This window comes from Mus pahari, chromosome 8, assembly GCF_900095145.1.
Source record: "Mus pahari chromosome 8, PAHARI_EIJ_v1.1, whole genome shotgun sequence".
Classification (NCBI taxonomy): domain Eukaryota; kingdom Metazoa; phylum Chordata; class Mammalia; order Rodentia; family Muridae; genus Mus; species Mus pahari.
Window position 1 is genome coordinate 110,769,872 of NC_034597.1, and position 18,840 is coordinate 110,788,711.

General features: G+C 35.6%; 2 protein-coding genes and 1 pseudogene across 6 annotated transcripts in view; 1 reads left to right on the plus strand and 2 right to left on the minus strand.

The window, feature by feature from the left end:
• Positions 1-983, plus strand: part of Itgbl1 (integrin subunit beta like 1) — a 233,355-nt gene extending 232,372 nt beyond the window's left edge. The window contains exon 11 of the mRNA XM_021203044.1: positions 184-983. Coding sequence (XP_021058703.1) covers positions 184-275 — 92 coding nt within the window. The 3' untranslated portion in view covers positions 276-983. The remainder of the gene's footprint in view (positions 1-183) is intronic.
• The window catches only part of Fgf14 (fibroblast growth factor 14), a 626,226-nt gene continuing 608,136 nt past the window's right edge, over positions 751-18,840 (minus strand). For all 5 annotated transcript variants that reach the window (XM_029541653.1, XM_021203046.2, XM_029541652.1 and 2 more), the window contains 2 exons: positions 10,118-10,316; positions 751-7,426 (listed from right to left, as the gene is read on the minus strand). In XM_029541653.1, the coding sequence (XP_029397513.1) occupies positions 7,290-7,426; positions 10,118-10,316 (336 nt within the window). In that variant the 3' untranslated portion in view covers positions 751-7,289. The remainder of the gene's footprint in view (positions 7,427-10,117; positions 10,317-18,840) is intronic.
• Positions 11,604-15,672, minus strand: LOC110325691 (annotated as a pseudogene).

Genomic DNA, 18,840 nt, shown 5'->3' on the forward strand with positions numbered 1-18,840 from the left:
AAAGGTAGGTACTGTTCAATTAATAAATTATGAATTCAAAGAGATGCCATTTACTATCTTAAAGATGGTTAGACACTTTAGAGAGGATAAATGGTTTTCTCATGAAGAGATATGGTTCATAGTTACATATTCTAATGGTGTATTCTGATCATAATCATGATTTCTGTGTTTACTTTATTGCAGGGAATGGAATCTGTAGCTGTGGAAACTGTGAATGCTGGGATGGATGGAATGGAAATGCATGTGAAATCTGGCTTGGTACCGAATATCCTTAATGATCCCATGGGAGACAACTGGATTCTTATTTCTAGGCCATTTTAGAAATTCAGAAGAAAGCATGTTACACAGCAATAGGACAGATTTTTGTGTGTTTTTCTATTTCTGACTGCCCAAGTGAAGCATTGGTCTTTAATACAAATGACTTTAGTAAATGGATATAAGTTACACCATAAAGAATTGTTCTCCCACAATTAACATCAGTGTTTCACAAATGAAGAGGGCAATTTTGCAACCCCCAAGATATTTGGCAATGTCTACAGAGAATTTGGTTGTTAGACTTGGTAGGTAGGAGTATTTGTGTTATGGGGATATGTCTGTAGTGGCCACAGTCAATGCTGACCACCCTAAAGAAAATAGAAAGGCCCTTATAACAAAGTAATTTCTGACATCCAATGTTTACCAAGATGTAGTAGAAAAATGCTAAATCACATGGTATTTAGTATTCCACATCCCAACACCAGAAACACTGTATCAGAATATAAGGATAATATTTATTCTCACATAAACCAACCAGTCAGATTTTCCAGGATTCCATATGACTCTGAATTTGTATATGGGATGATTATGACAGACACATATGAGGTGTGATGATGGGTTGGGGGCTTCCCAGATCACAAGGGCTTTAAACTCACAAGATTCTCTTACAGGAAGAAATGATAAATGCACAATTTGACATTTTAATAAATAATGACATAAGTTGTTTATATTCTGTGTCAATATCTATTTACTCACGGAAAACAAACACGGCAGAGAAGAATAAATTGGAATAACCACTTTAGATCCTAAGAACTAACAGATTTTGTTTTTAAGACTAGACATGGGTTACATGTACAAGAAATCTGATTTTTCATACTTAAATTACTTCATGTAATTTATCCTCTGAAGAAGACAGTGTCTACTTAGAAACATGAGGGTCTTCATACTGCATTCATTTCCCTTTAATGGCTCTCCTTTCTTCAAAGAAATGGTGGGGTCAAAAAGATGACATTGATTTTACAAGTTCAGAAGTGGACACTAAAATTCTAGAAATGGTTTAAATCAAAATTACAACTATTCACTCAATGATACGAACAAAATGTTTATTTTTCTGGTGAAATTTTGCTCTGTATGAAATTCACATTGAATTATGAAAATGTACAATATTTGGGATTCTCTTGCATATATACAGTTAGATCTACTTATACACATAGTTAAATCAACCATTATTTAAAGCTAAAAAAATACCTTTTCCCTAAATGTGAATTATTTGTAAAATCCAAAATAACATAGCAAAATCATTTCTGTTTTGTTTTAAGATGAATTTTTACTTGCAAATTTTATATTAATAATGCAAATATTTTAGAATCATGGCTTGGACTTTATCAGTCAAGTCTCCAAATGTAAAGAAAACACACCTCCGCTGTGTTACTTAAAAACTAAATACTGAGAAGTATTTGAAGGGTCACTGGTGCTGGCTTTATAGTAATAATAAGGTTCTCAGAATTTAACGTATTTATAAAATTGTTGCCTCTATCCTGAGATTAGGGAACCCAGCCATACTGGTTGTATATCTATTACTTACTGAGCTGGTAATCAATGTTAGTTTTGTAAATTGGAGGAAATATAAGGAATTAAGGTATAGTATGTATGATTTCATTCCTTTTTTTCTCTATACTTTCTATCTCTCTAAATAGATTTTAAACCAGAAAAAAAAAACAATTATAATAATTCAATACCAGTTCTGATGATGTGGTGGTTGACTTGCAAGCATTAAGATTCACTAACCTTCCCATCATGGTACAATGGCCTTCAGCTTTTCTTACTATAAGACTCAGCCTTCTATAAAGATCTGGACAGTTCCTATTAGAGAAACTACTGAGGGAGAGTGTTTTTTAATGTATAATGTTTTAAAACTGTAACAAATAAATAAAATCTATCCTGAACTCTCAGTCCATACATAAAAAAACCTGTGGGCTGGCTTTAATCACAGCTATGTATTTGCTTCCCTGGAATTACTTTCAGTTCCTTATGACCCTTTTCATTAAGCGCGTCTATTTTATTGTTATAATTTCCTCTCTAGTTTTTATCATTTCTATAGATAGCATCTATCGTAAAAGTATGTGTTACTTTTCTTATATTTTTGTAAGAAAAACGTGTTGCAATATCCTGACCATTTAGGAGTTCTCAGAATAGAGTTTAAGACATTGGAAAAATGAATTTTTTTTCATGAAGAATAAAGTGTGCTATGTCCTGAATTTTGGACAACATGAAAATATGTGGTAGGTCACCATGTTCTGTGGTACATTGTTATAGACTATGGAAGAAAGCTGCAGTATTTGCCTTAATAACCTAAATTCTAATCAGTTCTTTTCCTTGGAAAACAGATTTTTTTAAAAATAAGATTAATTTTATTTGCTAATATTTGTGTGTCTGTTTGTCAACCTGTATTTGGCCCTAGCCATGCCAACATCAGTAAAAATCTATAAATGCCAACATCTATAAAGAAGTGTTAGATTTCACACACTTTTATAGTAAAAGAAGGAGGAGGAGGAAAGTGAGGAGGAAGAGGAAGAGATGAAGAAGAAGAAGAGGAAGAGGAAGAAGAAGAGGAAGAAACCAAACCAAAACTAAAACACATGGTGATAGGCAAGAATATAACTTATCTTCTATCTAAATGTTTCTATACTTTGACTCCAAGATAGAATCTACCTTTTTTTTTTTTTTTTTTTTTTTTTTTTTTTGAGAATGCCAAGCAAGGACAAATTCATAATGAGTAGAAGAAAATAAACAAATCTCTTTGGCTTACTTGTGGTTTTCAAAAATTACACTAGGATACATGATAATTGTAAAGGAGACATTAAGTTAATCAATTTTGATGATCTTCGCCATGCTTATTTAGCAAATCATAACTGAAGAATTCCTCCAGGGGACAAAAGTTCTAAATTTAGGAAGAGAACCATTGTTCCTTTCAAGAATCCTGAGTTCATCTGGAGTCTAGCAGCACCAGGGAAGAAGTGACTTATCTCTATCAGCTCACCAGTAAATATCAGAATTATACTAAATGAGAACCTAGAACATAGAAAAAAATACAGTGAAGTCTTAATTTACAAGCTCAACTGTCACAACTTTTCTGAAAGCTACTTAGTATTCCAGACACTTACTCAGTCTTGTGTTTCACTTTGTAAAACTCTTAATTACCTATGTCTCTTAATCCAGAACAACACAATTTACATTCTGGATTTGACTAAACCTGTACTTCAGAAAATATTTAGAAATTTGGCCTAATTGTTCCCCTAGGATATAATATTTTCCTAAAATAAAATAGGAAATCATTTCCCACTATTTTCTGTTTCTTCTAATTTGAACCTTAGTCAGTTTAGTCTCACTAACCTTCATTGAGAAACATCAAACACATATTATACGCGTGATGTTTGGAAAAAAATTAACAAAGTAATACATATTCACTTTAAGGAACAACAAAAGATTTGCGGTTGTTGTTGTTTTAGTTTTAGTTTTTGTTTAAAGACCAAATCTGATATTGGTCACTCTATAGAGAAGAGAAAAAGATAGTTTAGTAGTTCAATCATTAATTAAATGGTCAGATATGATACATTTTGCTTACTTTCTAAAAAGCCCGTAACTAGAAACACTAGAGAAAAAGTTGTAGTGTCCATTATTGATCTATTCCTCACCCAAAGTACCCAGAACAAGCAAACACTTAAAGCAAGACTCCACATTCTCCAGAATAATAGGGAAAGTGCTCAATTCCCTTTGCTCTTCACACAGAACAAACTGTTTGTGCATCTTTCACAATTATTTCCAAGGAAAGTAGTAAAAATTTTTAGGAACTAAACTTATTTGAAAACAAAAATGGTGTTACTTGAATTATGCAGAGGATGAACATTGAGCACTGTTGATGGATAAGCAAAGCAATCAGGTACCATAAAAAGGTGATAGAACTAACCCTCCCCTACCGGATATGCATGCAGAATGAATGGGTCTTCTATAGACTTGGTACAATGAACATACATACAGGAAGATATAAAACACACAGTCTATAAATACAAATGTGTTCCATCAGATTTACTATACAGAACATCAGTGATGACAGATTGCATTTAATGGTAGCAAACTGAATTTCTGAGGGAAGGAATGATGACCTTGTTCCAGAAAAATAGCAAGAGAGGTATCATCAAGGAGCTAAAATTTTCTTTGGCATGGTAAAGGGGAAAATTGAGTTTATCAACTTATTTACATGGGAGTTCTCTATATTTGGGGTGATACAATGCTATTTTGTTACACAAAATTATTTTATGGTTTCCATATGCCTTCATATAAGTATTTGATTTGATATGTCACAGCTATGAACACAACAAATGATAAGAAACACAAATTGTACAATACAGACAATCTCTCTGTATGTAAATTGAATAATACATACCAGCACTTCTGGATACATGAGTCCTAGTACATGCAGGTCATTTGGTGCTTTCCTCTTCCCATGCAACAGGTGAGACCAGACACAAAGGAAATGGTCTAACTAAATCAAAGATAACAAGGACCCCACTCCAATGTGTCTAAACATATATTAGAATAAACCACTTGAATACCTACTTACAGTAATAAATGCTTTTAAAGACAAATCTTGGGAAACAAAACAAACAGAAGGAAACATTAACATAAATCTTAGACATTTACAAAAATAAATCTTGCCTCAATTTTAACCACTAAATAGGTCTTGAGAACAGAAATCTCAGGTAGTGTTGATTATCAAAAACAGAAAGATAGGTTGGTTTGGGATGTGTGTGCATGTGGAGGGGTATAAGCTGTGTCTACAAACCCAACTAATAGGAATTACAAGTTATTCATATTTCACCACATATTATGAATCTATGTCTTCTCTAAATAATCAGCTAATGAGTTTCATCTAGTTAAGCATAACACCAAATCAGGAGTGGTCAAAGGGGTTATTTTGTTTTATTTTCAATTTAGCATTATTGACAATAAATCTACTCAAAGATTTTGCTAATGTTTATTTATTAAAATGGAATCTAATATGAAAATGAAATGAACATAAACACTTAAATTTATACTGAATCTTTAATTAGCTAAGCAGGCCAAAATTTTTCTACGCTGGGCAAAGGTTGTCATGGAGATTCATGAAAGCAATGAGAAAATAATTTCCCAGTAAGTACAGTGTATATGGGGACAATGGCAAGTAGGTCATCCTGCCACATGGAAATAACAAGAGGCCAGTACATTGATCCTACATCAGTTGTTTCTTATAAAAGAGGTTCAGTTTGGTCTCAATGAATTCTTCTGAGAAGAAAACATGGAATTTTATTAAGAGTACATACAGTTAACAAATATTTTTCCAAACAGTTTAGTACTAAACATTTTGAAGCTTTTTATATCTGTTATTGAACACTTTGCATGAAATCTTTAAGGTATCTCCAGCAATTCACGGCCTTTCTAAGCATCCCTAAACTTTGAGTTCTACAGAATTCAATTCAAAATGAAATTAAAGCAATAAAACAAAATTAAATAAATCAAATGCCCAAACCCCAATTGCTGGGGTGTGTTGGGTTGTCTTTAGTTTTATCTAGGGTACTCAACAAACTGTATTCTGAAATCTTGACAAATCATCTCTAACCAGCCTGTTGGGCCTAACATAGCTGAGTTAGAGGTATATATACTGCTAACATCCAGGAGGATACCAGGTCCCATGTTGAGCTAAAAACAAAACAAAACAAAGCAAAACAGAAACAAACCAAGCCAAACAAAACCCAAAATAAAAGAGCAAACAAAACCCGTAATACACCCAGTTTTAAAACTTGTCATTAAATACCAAAAATTTGAAAGTCTAATTTATACTAACGTGTGCATTGCTGCTGCAGGAAAGAACACAACAGCCGCCTTGCCCATGCTTTGCTGAAGATGAGGATAACTGGAATGCAGCCCAAGTCAGGTGTGGCACTGAGTTATCTTCATTAAAAATAGGAAGGAGTTGGCCGGAAATGGATTTAGGTAGCATATTTCTTATAGTTGTAATGATTTGGGTTTTTATTCTTTTTTCCCAATAGTGAGGATTAATTGACGAAAATAAAATGAACCTTAATCAGGCCTACAAGGCCTACAGAATTCTTTGGACCCACTTTCTCAAAAACTAAGTGGGTCTTGCTCGCTGGGCAAGGCAAATGTTACCATTACCAGTAAGCTTGTGATATGTATAAAACACACACACATAAAGAAACTAAGAGGGAATGCCAAACACCTATCATAGAGAGCTTTCCATGGATTGTGTTTGACCCTTGTTCCACCCAGGCCATGCCTACCTCGGGAGCACAGAGTCTCCTACTAGACAGAACATATATGTGTGTTTAATCGATAATGTGAGCCAAAGACAACAATCTTAATCTTTATAGATACTATTTGTAGTAATAGGTTTAGAAGGCTTCCTGATTCCCTAATTGTTCTCCTAAGCAAACCAACTGCAACATTGAAGATTCAGAGGAACACAATCCCTGCTAAAGGTCACAAACAGTGGAGCGAGCAGCCCTGTAAAAATGGAAAGAAGAGAAATCCATGATAGCACAGGTTTACAGCATCTAACTAGAAATTACTCAATATTATTTGTGTGCTACAAAATTGAACTTAAACACATGGATTTCGCTGAAACAGGACTCAAAAAGGATTATGGGTAGCTGTCAGCAGGCAAGGTATTGAGTGTACTTGTGAAGTATGTCATTCACATGAAGTGTCACAGTCACAGAAAAGATATTAAAAAGGCATTCCATATCTGGTAGGGCATTCCATGGTCTGAGTTTAGCTGGTTTGTCCAGGTGTCTTCTTGGTATAGGGGGACCACAGGTTGAGATTTATCCACTTGCAACGAAGGAGGTCTGAGACAGCATAGAACAAGCATCAGCTTGCTTGCTGGGGCTTTTCCGCCACAGGAGCAGGAATGTCTAGTAAGGATAAATCGCCCCACTGTGCTCGGGACAAGTAAGTCAGGACACCTGAGGATCTGGCTATGTGGTCTTGCACTTGTTGACTGGTTTGCCTCCATTCATTATTGCAGATGCACTTGTACTTTTGCTTGGCGTCACCCCAGCTTTCGGGACTGTTTCACCAACATCATGCAAAGATGGTTCTCGGTACATGGCAACTAGGAATGTAAAGAAAAGCAGATGAAAGTAAGAGGTTTATGGTTTATACCCAGCAAGCTGCTTGGGTTTTGAAAGCTTAGAAGTTGCAGAAAAGATCCTAGGTGGAATCAGGATCAATTCCACAACTTCCATGGAGGGTTCTTGCATCTGCATCAACGTATCTCATGGGTTTTCTTAACATGCTTACAAAAGTAAATGTACACTGAACTAAATGACTTGGAAAGTATGTATAAGTTGCTAGTCTCTAACCCAGGAAATGATGTCCAACTGATAACCATTCACAAATGAAAATTTGGTTTCCACCAATCAAGTCTCACTGGCTATATAAACTACTCCAAAGGCCTAACCCCATGCTCAGCAGTAGATGGCAAACACAAAATGAACTCAATGCTTTTTATTAGAGGTTCTTTGACTCATAATACTTTTTCAAGACTTTAGGCTTTTGGTTGTTTTGTTTCCTTACAGGTCCTTGTATTTATGTATATGTATATATATGCATATGTGTATGCATATGTATATGTGGTTTTGTGATTTTTATGGGATTGGTGTGTGTGTGTGAATGTATGGGTCTCTGCATCTGTATGTATATCTTGAGCTCTTTCTTTGGCTTTTTTTATGTTTGTTTGTTTCCTATTTTATTTTATTTTATATAATTTTATTATTTAAAATGACTGTTTCTTTTCTTAGGATAGAGAGAAAGAAGGGGTGTGGACATGTGTGGGTAGGAAAGTGGGGACTATCTGGGGGAGGTGGTGGAAGGGAAACAAAAATCAGAATATATTGTATTGAAAATCTATTTTTAACTTAAAAAGAAAAAAGACAGTCTTCATTCTGGAAGCACCTCCAGTCTCTCACTCCCATTCAAATCAGGACCCAATAGTATCAAAACTTTGACTAACATCTCTTATGAAATAAATCTTAGTGGGAGACGTGACTGCCCAGAGTATCCAGAAGCAATGGTCCTGTGGAAATATCTTTACCTGTCCTAAAGCTTTCAGATATATAATTTATACCCTACTGGGGCTTGTAAAGTTTGAAATTCATATCCCTCTAATAATCTTCACTGTCAAGCATTGTTTTTCAGAAGTGTTTTTAAAAGAAAAAAGCATACCACTTTGTTTTAGTTAGTGTACCTCTGTCTAGGAATTATTTTAAAACATGATAAAATAGTACTTTTCTCTCCTTATATGTACACATCATACTCACATAACAGTTCAGCTTAGAGCTAGTATACCAAGAAATAGGATTTATTTCTGATTAAACTGTTTATACTACAGTGGGAGAATCTCTGATGTTTTCTATGGTCTTCATGATATGTATTATATGCCTCAGACCTGACCTACCTACAGGAGCAAGGCTGGGGTCTGCTCAGTGGTTGGAGGTAATACTGAGGAACTCCAAAGCATCAAGTCTGAAAAAAAACTGAAATTTTTGATAGATAGGCTGGCTACAACCTTCAAGAAATCCTTGCCAGTACCATGTCAGTCTCTAGAGGGACCTGGTGGCCTTTTCTTTTATCCCAGGAAGCTGGGTCACTTCTATAAGCTTGTTTGCTGGCTCTGTTATTTTCTCCATTTCACTTCTCCAGAAAACTTTGGAATAGACTTAAGGTCATTTTGTTTCAGCTCTAAATTTTAACATAAATAATAGTAAATAGCCCTTTGGCAGAATCTTTAATGATCAAGGTACATATGTTTATATTTTTCTAATTAATTGATAGAGCATGGTAGCCTGTGCCTTAGGATTTGATCAAAATAAATGTGAAGGAGCTATTATTTAGAGTTGAAAGTAGGTAAGTTCCTTTAATGCAGCAAAATAATTTGATAAATGGAAAATTATTTATGTAGCATAGGACTTTGTAGAGTTCTTTAAGGATTGTCTGCAAGAATTGTAATTCAAAAGAAATTTTACCTAGATATTCTGAAAATAAGCCAATTCTTAAAGTTCCATGTGAAAATAAATTTTCTTATATATGTATCATTATATATTCATAAGAGCATAGATTTTTATTTTTCAAATAATTAGCTCAAGTCTCTAGCTGCATATGCAGCAGAAGATGGCCTAATCAGCCATCATTGGGAAGAGAGGCCCCTTGGTTTTGTAAACTTTATATGACCCAGCACAGGGGAAGGCCAGGGCCAAGTCCTGGGAGTGGGTGGGTAGGGGAGCAGGGGCAGGGGTGGGGTATAGGGAACTTTCGGGATAGCATTTGAAATGTAAATAAAGAAAATAATAATAAATAAATTTTTAAAAAAGTCATGAAGTACTTAGAACATTTGGGATAATGAGGATTTGTGAAGTTGAAAGTTTTCTGCTACACATATGCATGCACACACACACACACACACACACACACACACACACATGCCCACATGTACACATGCAGGCAGCACATACATACAGTCAATTACATAGAAGGAAATTTTTTTCTTTTGTCCCCCCTCTTTGGTGCACAGAACTGAAAATCTCTCCTCCTACATATGTTAAACACATGTTCTACCACAAGTGTGCACTTGGTGACCCCATGAAGCTTAGCAAAGCAGCATGAGGAAAAATCTGTGTGAACACCATTCCAATAAAGAACATTTCTATCAGTCCCTGGAAGGTTCCTGTGGCCGTGTCAGACGTATCTATGTGAAAATTAAAGTCAGTAGCAGCACTCAAGAGGATGATGCATGTGATGTACTCACCTTCCAATGGCTTGGGTAGAAAATGAGCTGCTGGTTTGGTTTTCTTTACTCTGTTTCCTTTCATAACTTGCCCTTCCTTATTTAATCCCAAAAACCAGGCTCTGCCAGACTCCTGTTGCCTGTACAGCATGGATGAGTAGATTACATAATAGTTTTCAAAAACAGACTCTTTAAACTTGCATTCAGGGGTAAAAAGTTCCTATTGGGAGAAAAGAAGAGAAGAGAGTTAACGAAGCAAGCAGAAGCTTCCAGTGTTCACTTGGTCTGCATGGATTTCTCTGAGGAGGCAACCCTCATACTGAGGGGTAGATGGAACTGAGTCCTGCATGCAGAAGCTCTCTATACATAATTTTCAATACCAAAGGAATTTGGCGAGCTCATAATTAGTAGAAATATATATATGCAAGGATGTATCTCCTCTAATAAGGAAATAAAAAATATAAGCCAGACATAGTAGCTCATGCTTGTAATTTGAACATTCAGAAAGATGAGGCAGGAGGATTGCTGTGGGTTTGAGGACAGTCTGAGCACAGTGACACAGGAGGCAACACCTACATAGCAAGATCCTGTATTAAATCATAAAAACCCAAAGAAAAATGAATCATACAGTACTTTCACTTAATCAAAGTCCAATTCAATCACCATCTAACTAACCACTTACCACATCACTGTAGCATTATCTATTCCTGATAAAGTTTACAAAGCTATTTAAGATAACATTTGTTTTACATTATTTTCACAAAATAACTTTGCAACATTGTAACTGTAAGTAGACAGCTGTTACAATAAGTAACATTAGTTGTAAGTAGATTAGTGTTATAGAGTGACAAATTTATACTACTGAGGAACAGACTGAAACTTCAAACTAAAGTTTTGATAATGAGATTGCAAGGAGCTATTGGAGTGTGACAAGCTGAGGCCAGACATCATATTAGCTGATAGAAGCTGGAAATAATTACCAAATTTCATGGTTTTGAACCCTATTGAAACTCTTGAAGATCAACAGCAAAACCCTGCCCTGACTAAAATCCACCCTACAATTTGGAAATAGTACAGTGTGTTAAACAGATTTAAGCTCTTGCCATCATCTTCAACAGTGAACAGCACAAAACTTTAGTATTATTATAAATATCACAAATATTTCACAGATGATATTATATATTTGTGAAACTCTTATTTGAAATAAATATTATTTCATGCTTATCTATAAGAAGGCACAGCAATACAGCTTACAAGTATTTCTGACAGCATCCAATTAAATAGAACTTTAAAATCCCTTTTTCGTGGAAGACTGTAGAGTAAACCATCTTTATTTCTTTTGGTTAAAAACAATGGATTTTAATCTAGCATTTCTGTGCACTCCTCATTCCTTATGTTCAGTACATTGGTGATGAAAACCTAGCAGTATAAACAAGTATCAGAAGGGAAAACACACTGAAAAAGTGTCTTCAACAAAGGTGAGGGCCATGCACCAAATACAGGTGGCTCAGTAGAAGCAGACAGTATTCAGTAAGGCCTGGCCACTCTTTCTGCACCAGCTCATTGATTTCATTCTCCATATCCTCAGTGTGCTGGATACACTGGCAAAGCTCACAGATAAGGGTTGCTCCCAGAGTGGTGCCTCATGCTTGTCCTGGATGTCCACATTGATCACATGCACTGGTTGGCAGGACTCCTGATCTCTGGAGTTCAAATCTGCTACAGCCTAGTCAGAGACTCTCTTCACAAGTGAAGAACAGGTCAAACAGGTCTGTGCAGTTCTGGAACCTTTTAGAATGGGGCTTGATCCTTTTATTTCTGTCCAATATATGTAAAATTCCATTTTGTGTATAGAGTTCTTTGTCTTTCCTGAGGAGATCATTGTACATTCTGGTCATATATGGTTTTGAAGTCATAAACATTGGACTTGTCAGTTGCTAGTCCTGGGAACATCACAAGTTCCTGTTCCAAAGGAACAGACACTGCAACAGTGGTTGCTGAAGATGTCGAGTGCTTTCATGCTCCTATTCTGGTTACTCTCGGCATTGATCAAGACATGGCACCTACCCAACTACCCACTGCACTTCAGAACTTTAAAATTCTAACCTCCTAGTGGCAAACTATATAAGATGTTTAGCTAGTTTTCGTAGCCGTTAAGAATAGGCTATGTTCTGTGCTATGGTATATATATATATATATATATTTACAATTCTTTACATAAAAAATAAAATCTCCAAAAGTTGAATTTATGTTGAATTGTCATAAGAAATGTGTCATAATTGCATATGGAAAATGCCTTCAAAAAGAAGTGAGTTATCAATTGATATCTTCTGCAGTATAAATTTATTCAGTGTGCTCTATATATTTGCTTCACCAGAAGTTAATTTCCCAAGGAGAAATGGATTTTGTTAATTCAAATGCTTTTCATAGGAAAGATGACAGATGCGGTGATCAATAAAAGACATTAGCAAAACAAAAGGCAGGGTTAGCCCCTCCCATAGGGATATGTAAAGTCCTCCAACATGATACTACCTCAAATTTTAAAAAAGAACCTACCCCAAAAAATGTCTTGGCCTTCTACTAAATTTCTGTTCTCCAAATACCCTCTTTTTAGTTCTCTCATTAATAAATGGAGCCCTACTGAGTCAGCATCTAAGAGATGTCACAGAGGAAAGTAGATAAAGTGGTGGGAAAAGCAAAATGTTCCAAACCTGTCTTGTCCCCTGTGATGGTTAGCTTTCAGATTACTTAGGAAGGTAGTCTCAATTAGGGATAGCTTATGGGCATGTCTGTGAGGGGTTTGCTAATTAAGTTAATTGATGTGGGAAAAACCAGCCTGCTGTGAGTGGCAACATTCCCTAGAGAGTTTGTCCTGAACTATATTAGCATGGAGAAGTTGGATAAATCAAGCTAGCACAAGCAAGCAAGTCAACTTATATGCATTCATCTTACATGCATCCATTTCTCTCTGTTCTTGGCTATGTGGTGATATGACTAACTATGTGAACTTCCTGGTTTGACTTCTCCATTATAACATGGAATTGTAAGATGAAACAAACTCCTTGTTGATCTAAGTTGCTTTTAGTTAGTATGTTTTATCACAGCAACACAATAAAAAATAGGAGTGTCCCCAACAGACCAATAAATCTGCCATCTTGATTGAAACTAAGTCTTCAAGGTCAAATATATTAGACTTTGGCATGTCATATGTATCCTTGAGATAATCTAAGGTGAAAAAGCATGTTATCTGCTAGTAAAAGTCTGCCTCAAAATCATCAAAGAGTATGATGTTAACAGCTGACCTGCTAGGCCACTCGATGGGGGTTAAAGTAGCTGGCATTGCCCTTCGGACTATTGGATTTTTAGCCAGATCATGGCTCACAGATACCTGTCTCATATCTATGTACAATCTCTTCCATACTGTGAATGTAGATCATTTCTTATTCTTATCTCATCACCTCTGCCAAAATATCTAAAATATGTCATAGGACATACAGCATTAGTAAACAGAGTCTCTGCTCTGAATTAACTGACATAAACACGAAAGAAAATGAGATTTTCAGTGTGTAAGAGGTACTTTATTCAGTGTACACATTAAGTCCTCTAAACACTACTTTTTAGGTATGTGTTAGCATCTTCTGTGTTTGTGTATGTTTGATATATACATATGTGCTGGTGTGTGCCTGTGTGTGTATAGGTCTTCATCAGGTGCTTTCCTTAATGACTCTCTATTTTATTTTTAAAGACAGGGTCTTCATTGAACCTTTGCTCACTGCCTGGTTATGCTGGCTGCCAGCAAGCCTGCAAGATCTCCCCACCTCTGCCCTCTGAGCGTAAGAGTTACAGGTCTATATTGTCATGGCTGGCTCTTACCATGGGTGCTTAAGATCTAAACTCAGATCCTCCTGTTTGCATGACAAGTCCTCTGATCATTAAACCTTTTCTTTAGCTCCTGTTTATATTACTTTGTGAGCTTTGTCTGTGACTCCAGAAACTTATGTATTTTCTGACTTTAACCTGAACATTTGGGAGACAGAGGAAGGTGGGTCTCTGTGAATTAAAGGCCAGCTTGGTTTACATTATAAGTTTTAGGGCAACCAGGCAGACCCTGCCCCCCCCTCAAAAAAAAAAAAAAAAAAAAACAACAAAGCAAAACAAAAAAATCTCAAGAGAACTATGTAATGCTTGTGAGGACTGGTTGGTATATTCTGGGCTATTTTGTTCCTGGCTAAATAGTTAAAATGAATACATACACATACAATATTCTAAGATGTACTTATCTAACACAGTTTTCTTAAGACTTTAAAAGAATTTAATCTACTCTTCAATTGCTACAGCCAAAGCAATGTCGGCATTCTCAGGAGAAATACTAAATCTACACACAGGAGAGCCTAGTTACTATCATTTGTTATAAATATACTTTCAATATGTAAATGGAAGAAAAATGAAATAGAGGATTACAATCTGTATGTCCAGACAAGGTTCAATCAGGGTTTGATTTCTTTTTAGCTGAGTGTTCTTGGGAAAATGGTTTTATCTCCCTGGGTTTCAGTCCACATTTCTAAAACAAAGCTGAAATTATAGGGCAAAAAGCTGTTTGGGAGAACTGGTGTGAATTATCTCATTTTAAAATGATAAAATAATAAGTACTCGCTAATTTTTATGAAATAAATTATTCATTATATAGTATAACGTTTCTGTATCAGTTATTTCAATATTTCATTCTAATCATATTTCTTTAGATCAAAGTTCAACTGCATGATTAATCGATAAACATGGCTTTACATCAAGTATTGAGTTGACCACCAGATATAATAAAAATGAATAAAATAATTCATTTCATTTAAAAAGTCATATAAGTACATATTATTATGGAAGGCTGGCATCTTGGATGAGAGAAGGATTATAGATGTATATAGCATTGTAACAAAGCAGAGACAGAAAATGTCATGGTGTATCAGAAGAACCATAAGCAGTTTACAAAGATATAGGTATTGCAGAGAAGAAACAAAAACTGATGTGGGAGGAAAGGCAGGCTAGCACTTATAATAAAGGTTTTATATGCTGCCAAGATAATGAACCCTATTGTCAGTAAGAAACATGGCACTCTTGAATAAGCAACAGAGTAAACATAAAGTGTCTGTCAGTGTACAAGACAATTTTATGTAGTTATGTATGTTTCAATACTAGTATGTTGATTCCTAATCTCCAGAGAAATGGACTGGCAAATGTTAAGTAGGGCAATGTCATTTTGTGAAGTTCCCTCACTTTGACTAAATTTATAATTCTTGAAATTAAGGTAATTTGGTTTCTAGAACTAAATTCAATTGTTTCTCTAGGTTTGTGTCTTTCCTGCCCTAACAGCCTCAAGTCACAGCCAGCCAGGAAAGCTGATTTTCCATTAGACACTTGACATTCTTTACCTGACTACTCACTGTTTGTCCTTACAAATGGCTAAATGCAGGCCACAAACAAAACTTTATAATTGATTTCCCCCTCCCCCTTCCTCTAAAATGTATGAAAATGAAACCTCACTCTGCCACAGGAGCCTGAACTGTATTCAATGTTCTTGCCATGTTGCCATCTGTCTATGGCTTTAATTACTTTTAATAAATCTCTTACTAAAAAGATAATTTATCCTTTGAACCTAAAGTATGAGACGTTTCAGGAAGTTGTCTGTTTAAAATGTACATTTTGTTCACTCTAGTCGTTAGTATGAGAACGATTCACAGAGCAGAGACAAATGCTATCCAAATAATAAGCTACAAAACTGAATTCTCAATTTTATAATATCTAAGAAAGAGGAAGAAAACATGTTTTGCAAATTATTCAGAAGCTGAAATCTTTTTCTTGATGCTAACTTGTAAAGAAACTTATAAAAGTAACATTGATCAACACAAAGGAAAAACAATTCTTGATAGTAGACCCAATTATAGTTTTATATTTGAGTACAACAGATGCATTAGGGAGATGGACAGCATTAGGAAAGTTCAGTAAATAGAACTTGAAATAATTGTAATTGATGAGACCAGAGATCATATGAGCATTAGAGGCTGTAGTGAGCAGAAGTGAAGCAAGCTGGCAAGCAGGGTTCGCTGACAAGGATAAATGTCTAGCTCAGGCCCTGTACTGGGCAGACAGCAGTGGGAACAAACTGAAGAGGTTGTGCATTGCATGAAAACTTAAAACTTTATACCTTGAGAAGACCTGAGTTTTCAGGAAAAAAATAATAACTTTTTTGTTTTCGGTCATCACACCTTTTCATCTTAACTGTTTCTCCACTGTATTTCTCAACATGGAGAAGATCAAGGGCTGGGATGGATCTAGTACACTTCCACTTTGATACCTCCAATAGACTGAAAAAACAGGGATTCCAAGCTATCTCTGAAGCTCTAATTTATGTTTCTTATTTAGTGAACCAAAAGGACTACTGTGACAGAATACTGGCAATGGTAATAAGAGAATGCTTATTTAAATTTAAGCTTAAATATAAACTCTTTGAAAGTGCCAAAAGTGAGATAGATAAGGAATTTGATGTGTCTTTTTCGCCTCTTGCCTACCTATATTTAGAATTACCACCCTGACAACAAGCCCAGCAGTCAAGTTCCAGTAGAAGATTAAGTATTTATTTGCACCAATGCCAAATTAAACCGTCAAATTATAGAATAGGAAAAAAAAAAAAGGCACACTGCAATGCAGACAGAAGTTTCATATCTCCTTTTCTGTTGTGGTTGTTCTGGGATGAAAGCACCATCTGCAGTGTGCTTATTATTGTGACAGTAGCAGCAGAATTCCTGTTCTTTATTCAGGAAAACCCCTGATGGTCTATTTGCATGTGCAAAGATAGTCTTCTGGGTTGTAGATGAAAGGGGAGGATGAGAGGAGGAGACTGTCCATGTTCTACAACTCATAAGAAATAAATTAGCCACAAACCCAGAAGATTAGGCATAAACAAAGCGTAATATCAGTACTGACATGACCTTGAGCTGTGCAGTAGGCTGTGGTCTTTAGATTCAAAGACACAACTTTCACCCCAAGTTGGAAAGAGAGGTTTTTCTGAAGCCATGAGTCACCACAGCTGGGAACTCACATTTAGGTTACCCAACTTCCATGTCCCAGTGAAGTAGCAGCTTTTTGAAGATTTTGTAATGACAGAATGAAATCATAAATTGAGGTACTTTTCAAATATAGTGGTAGAGTTATCAGAATAACAGCAAAGCAAGAGAATTCACAGCTATGGGCCTCAGATGCTATCTGATGACACTTTTAGACTTTTGATTTTGTGGGAATGAGGTTTTTTTTTTTAAGTTAATAAATCCCAAAGATTTTTATCTGTTAGTTACAAAGGTCAGATGCAGAGGTGGACAAGGAATGATTAGTTATATGGGTAAAGTTAGAACAAGATAAAGTATAATTAGGCTCTGGACCTGCAACATTCCAATCTCCCCACAATTGTGGAATTTCTTATCAATTTGAGTTCAACCTGTTCATGCAAGTACAGGTTTTGTTTGTTTTATTTAAGCAACATTTCTTTCTTTCTTTTTTTTTTTTTTTTACAAGATCAAGTCTAACTCTTGTGGAGTAAATACAGATTCATCACCAAAGGCAATAACAACATTTATTTTGAGTCAAATGTTAGCGATTGTGGTTGGAAACATGAAATTAGGTTGCTCTGAAAGATGAGTTCCAGTATGAAATCAGTTAAATAAACTTCCAGAGTACCAGAATAAAAGACAGTCATAAGATAGGTGTTCTGAACCTAGTAAGGAATGAGCAGACTTAAAGGACCATCAGGGAGGATTCCTCTTTTCTGTAATCTTTAGCTTGTAAAACCAGGGAGTAGTAACCTTTGCAGGAATTTGAATACTAGTTAAAAGAATTAAATTTGAATGGTATCTCTTGCTCTGGGTGGGGACATGACACCTTACATTGTCCAAAAGATAATTTAGCAGAAGGCTTTATGGTTGGCAGTAAAGACATACTGTTACCAGAAGAATTTGAGCAGCCACACATTGGGTACCATATTCTTTTATTATTATTATTATTATTATTATTGTTGTTGTTGTTGTTGTTGTTATTAATTTCTTTACTTACATTTCAAATGCTATCCTGAAAGTTCCTTATAGCCTCCCCCCACCCTGCTCCCCTACCTACCCACTCCCACTTCTTGGCCCTGGCATTCCCCTGTACTGGGGCATATAAAGTTTGCAAGACCAAGGGGCCTCTCTTCTCAATGATGGCCGAATAGGCCATCTTATGCTACATATGCAGCTAGAGACACGAGCTATGCTACTGACAAAATCTAGAACCCCTTCTGCTGTTTCTAGTTTAAACACAAGAGAATTTTAAAATAGAAATAAAAGGAAGATTGAGAACAATTTTACTAAAGTTTAAGAGAAAAATAGCAAGGCAGCTAACCTTTAAACTGTTATGTTTATGTTGATGGATAATGAAGAGAAAAAAAGAAAAAGAAAGTAACAATATGTAGTTAGGATCTGGCATGTACAGCAATGGAGTTCAGAAACAGTGGGGAACTGACTTCACACAAGTAAAGTGAGAAAGCCCAGAACACCATACAACATCTACTACAAGAGGAAAAGACAAAAGGGTAGAAAGAACAGAGCGGTATGCTTTTTCTGGGTTAGTGACTCAGAAAATAGCCTGGCCAGTGCTTTTCTCTAAGTGTCTGTACTACAAGGGGAAGGTTGCTGCAGAAGAAAAACATATTACTAATTAGAATATAA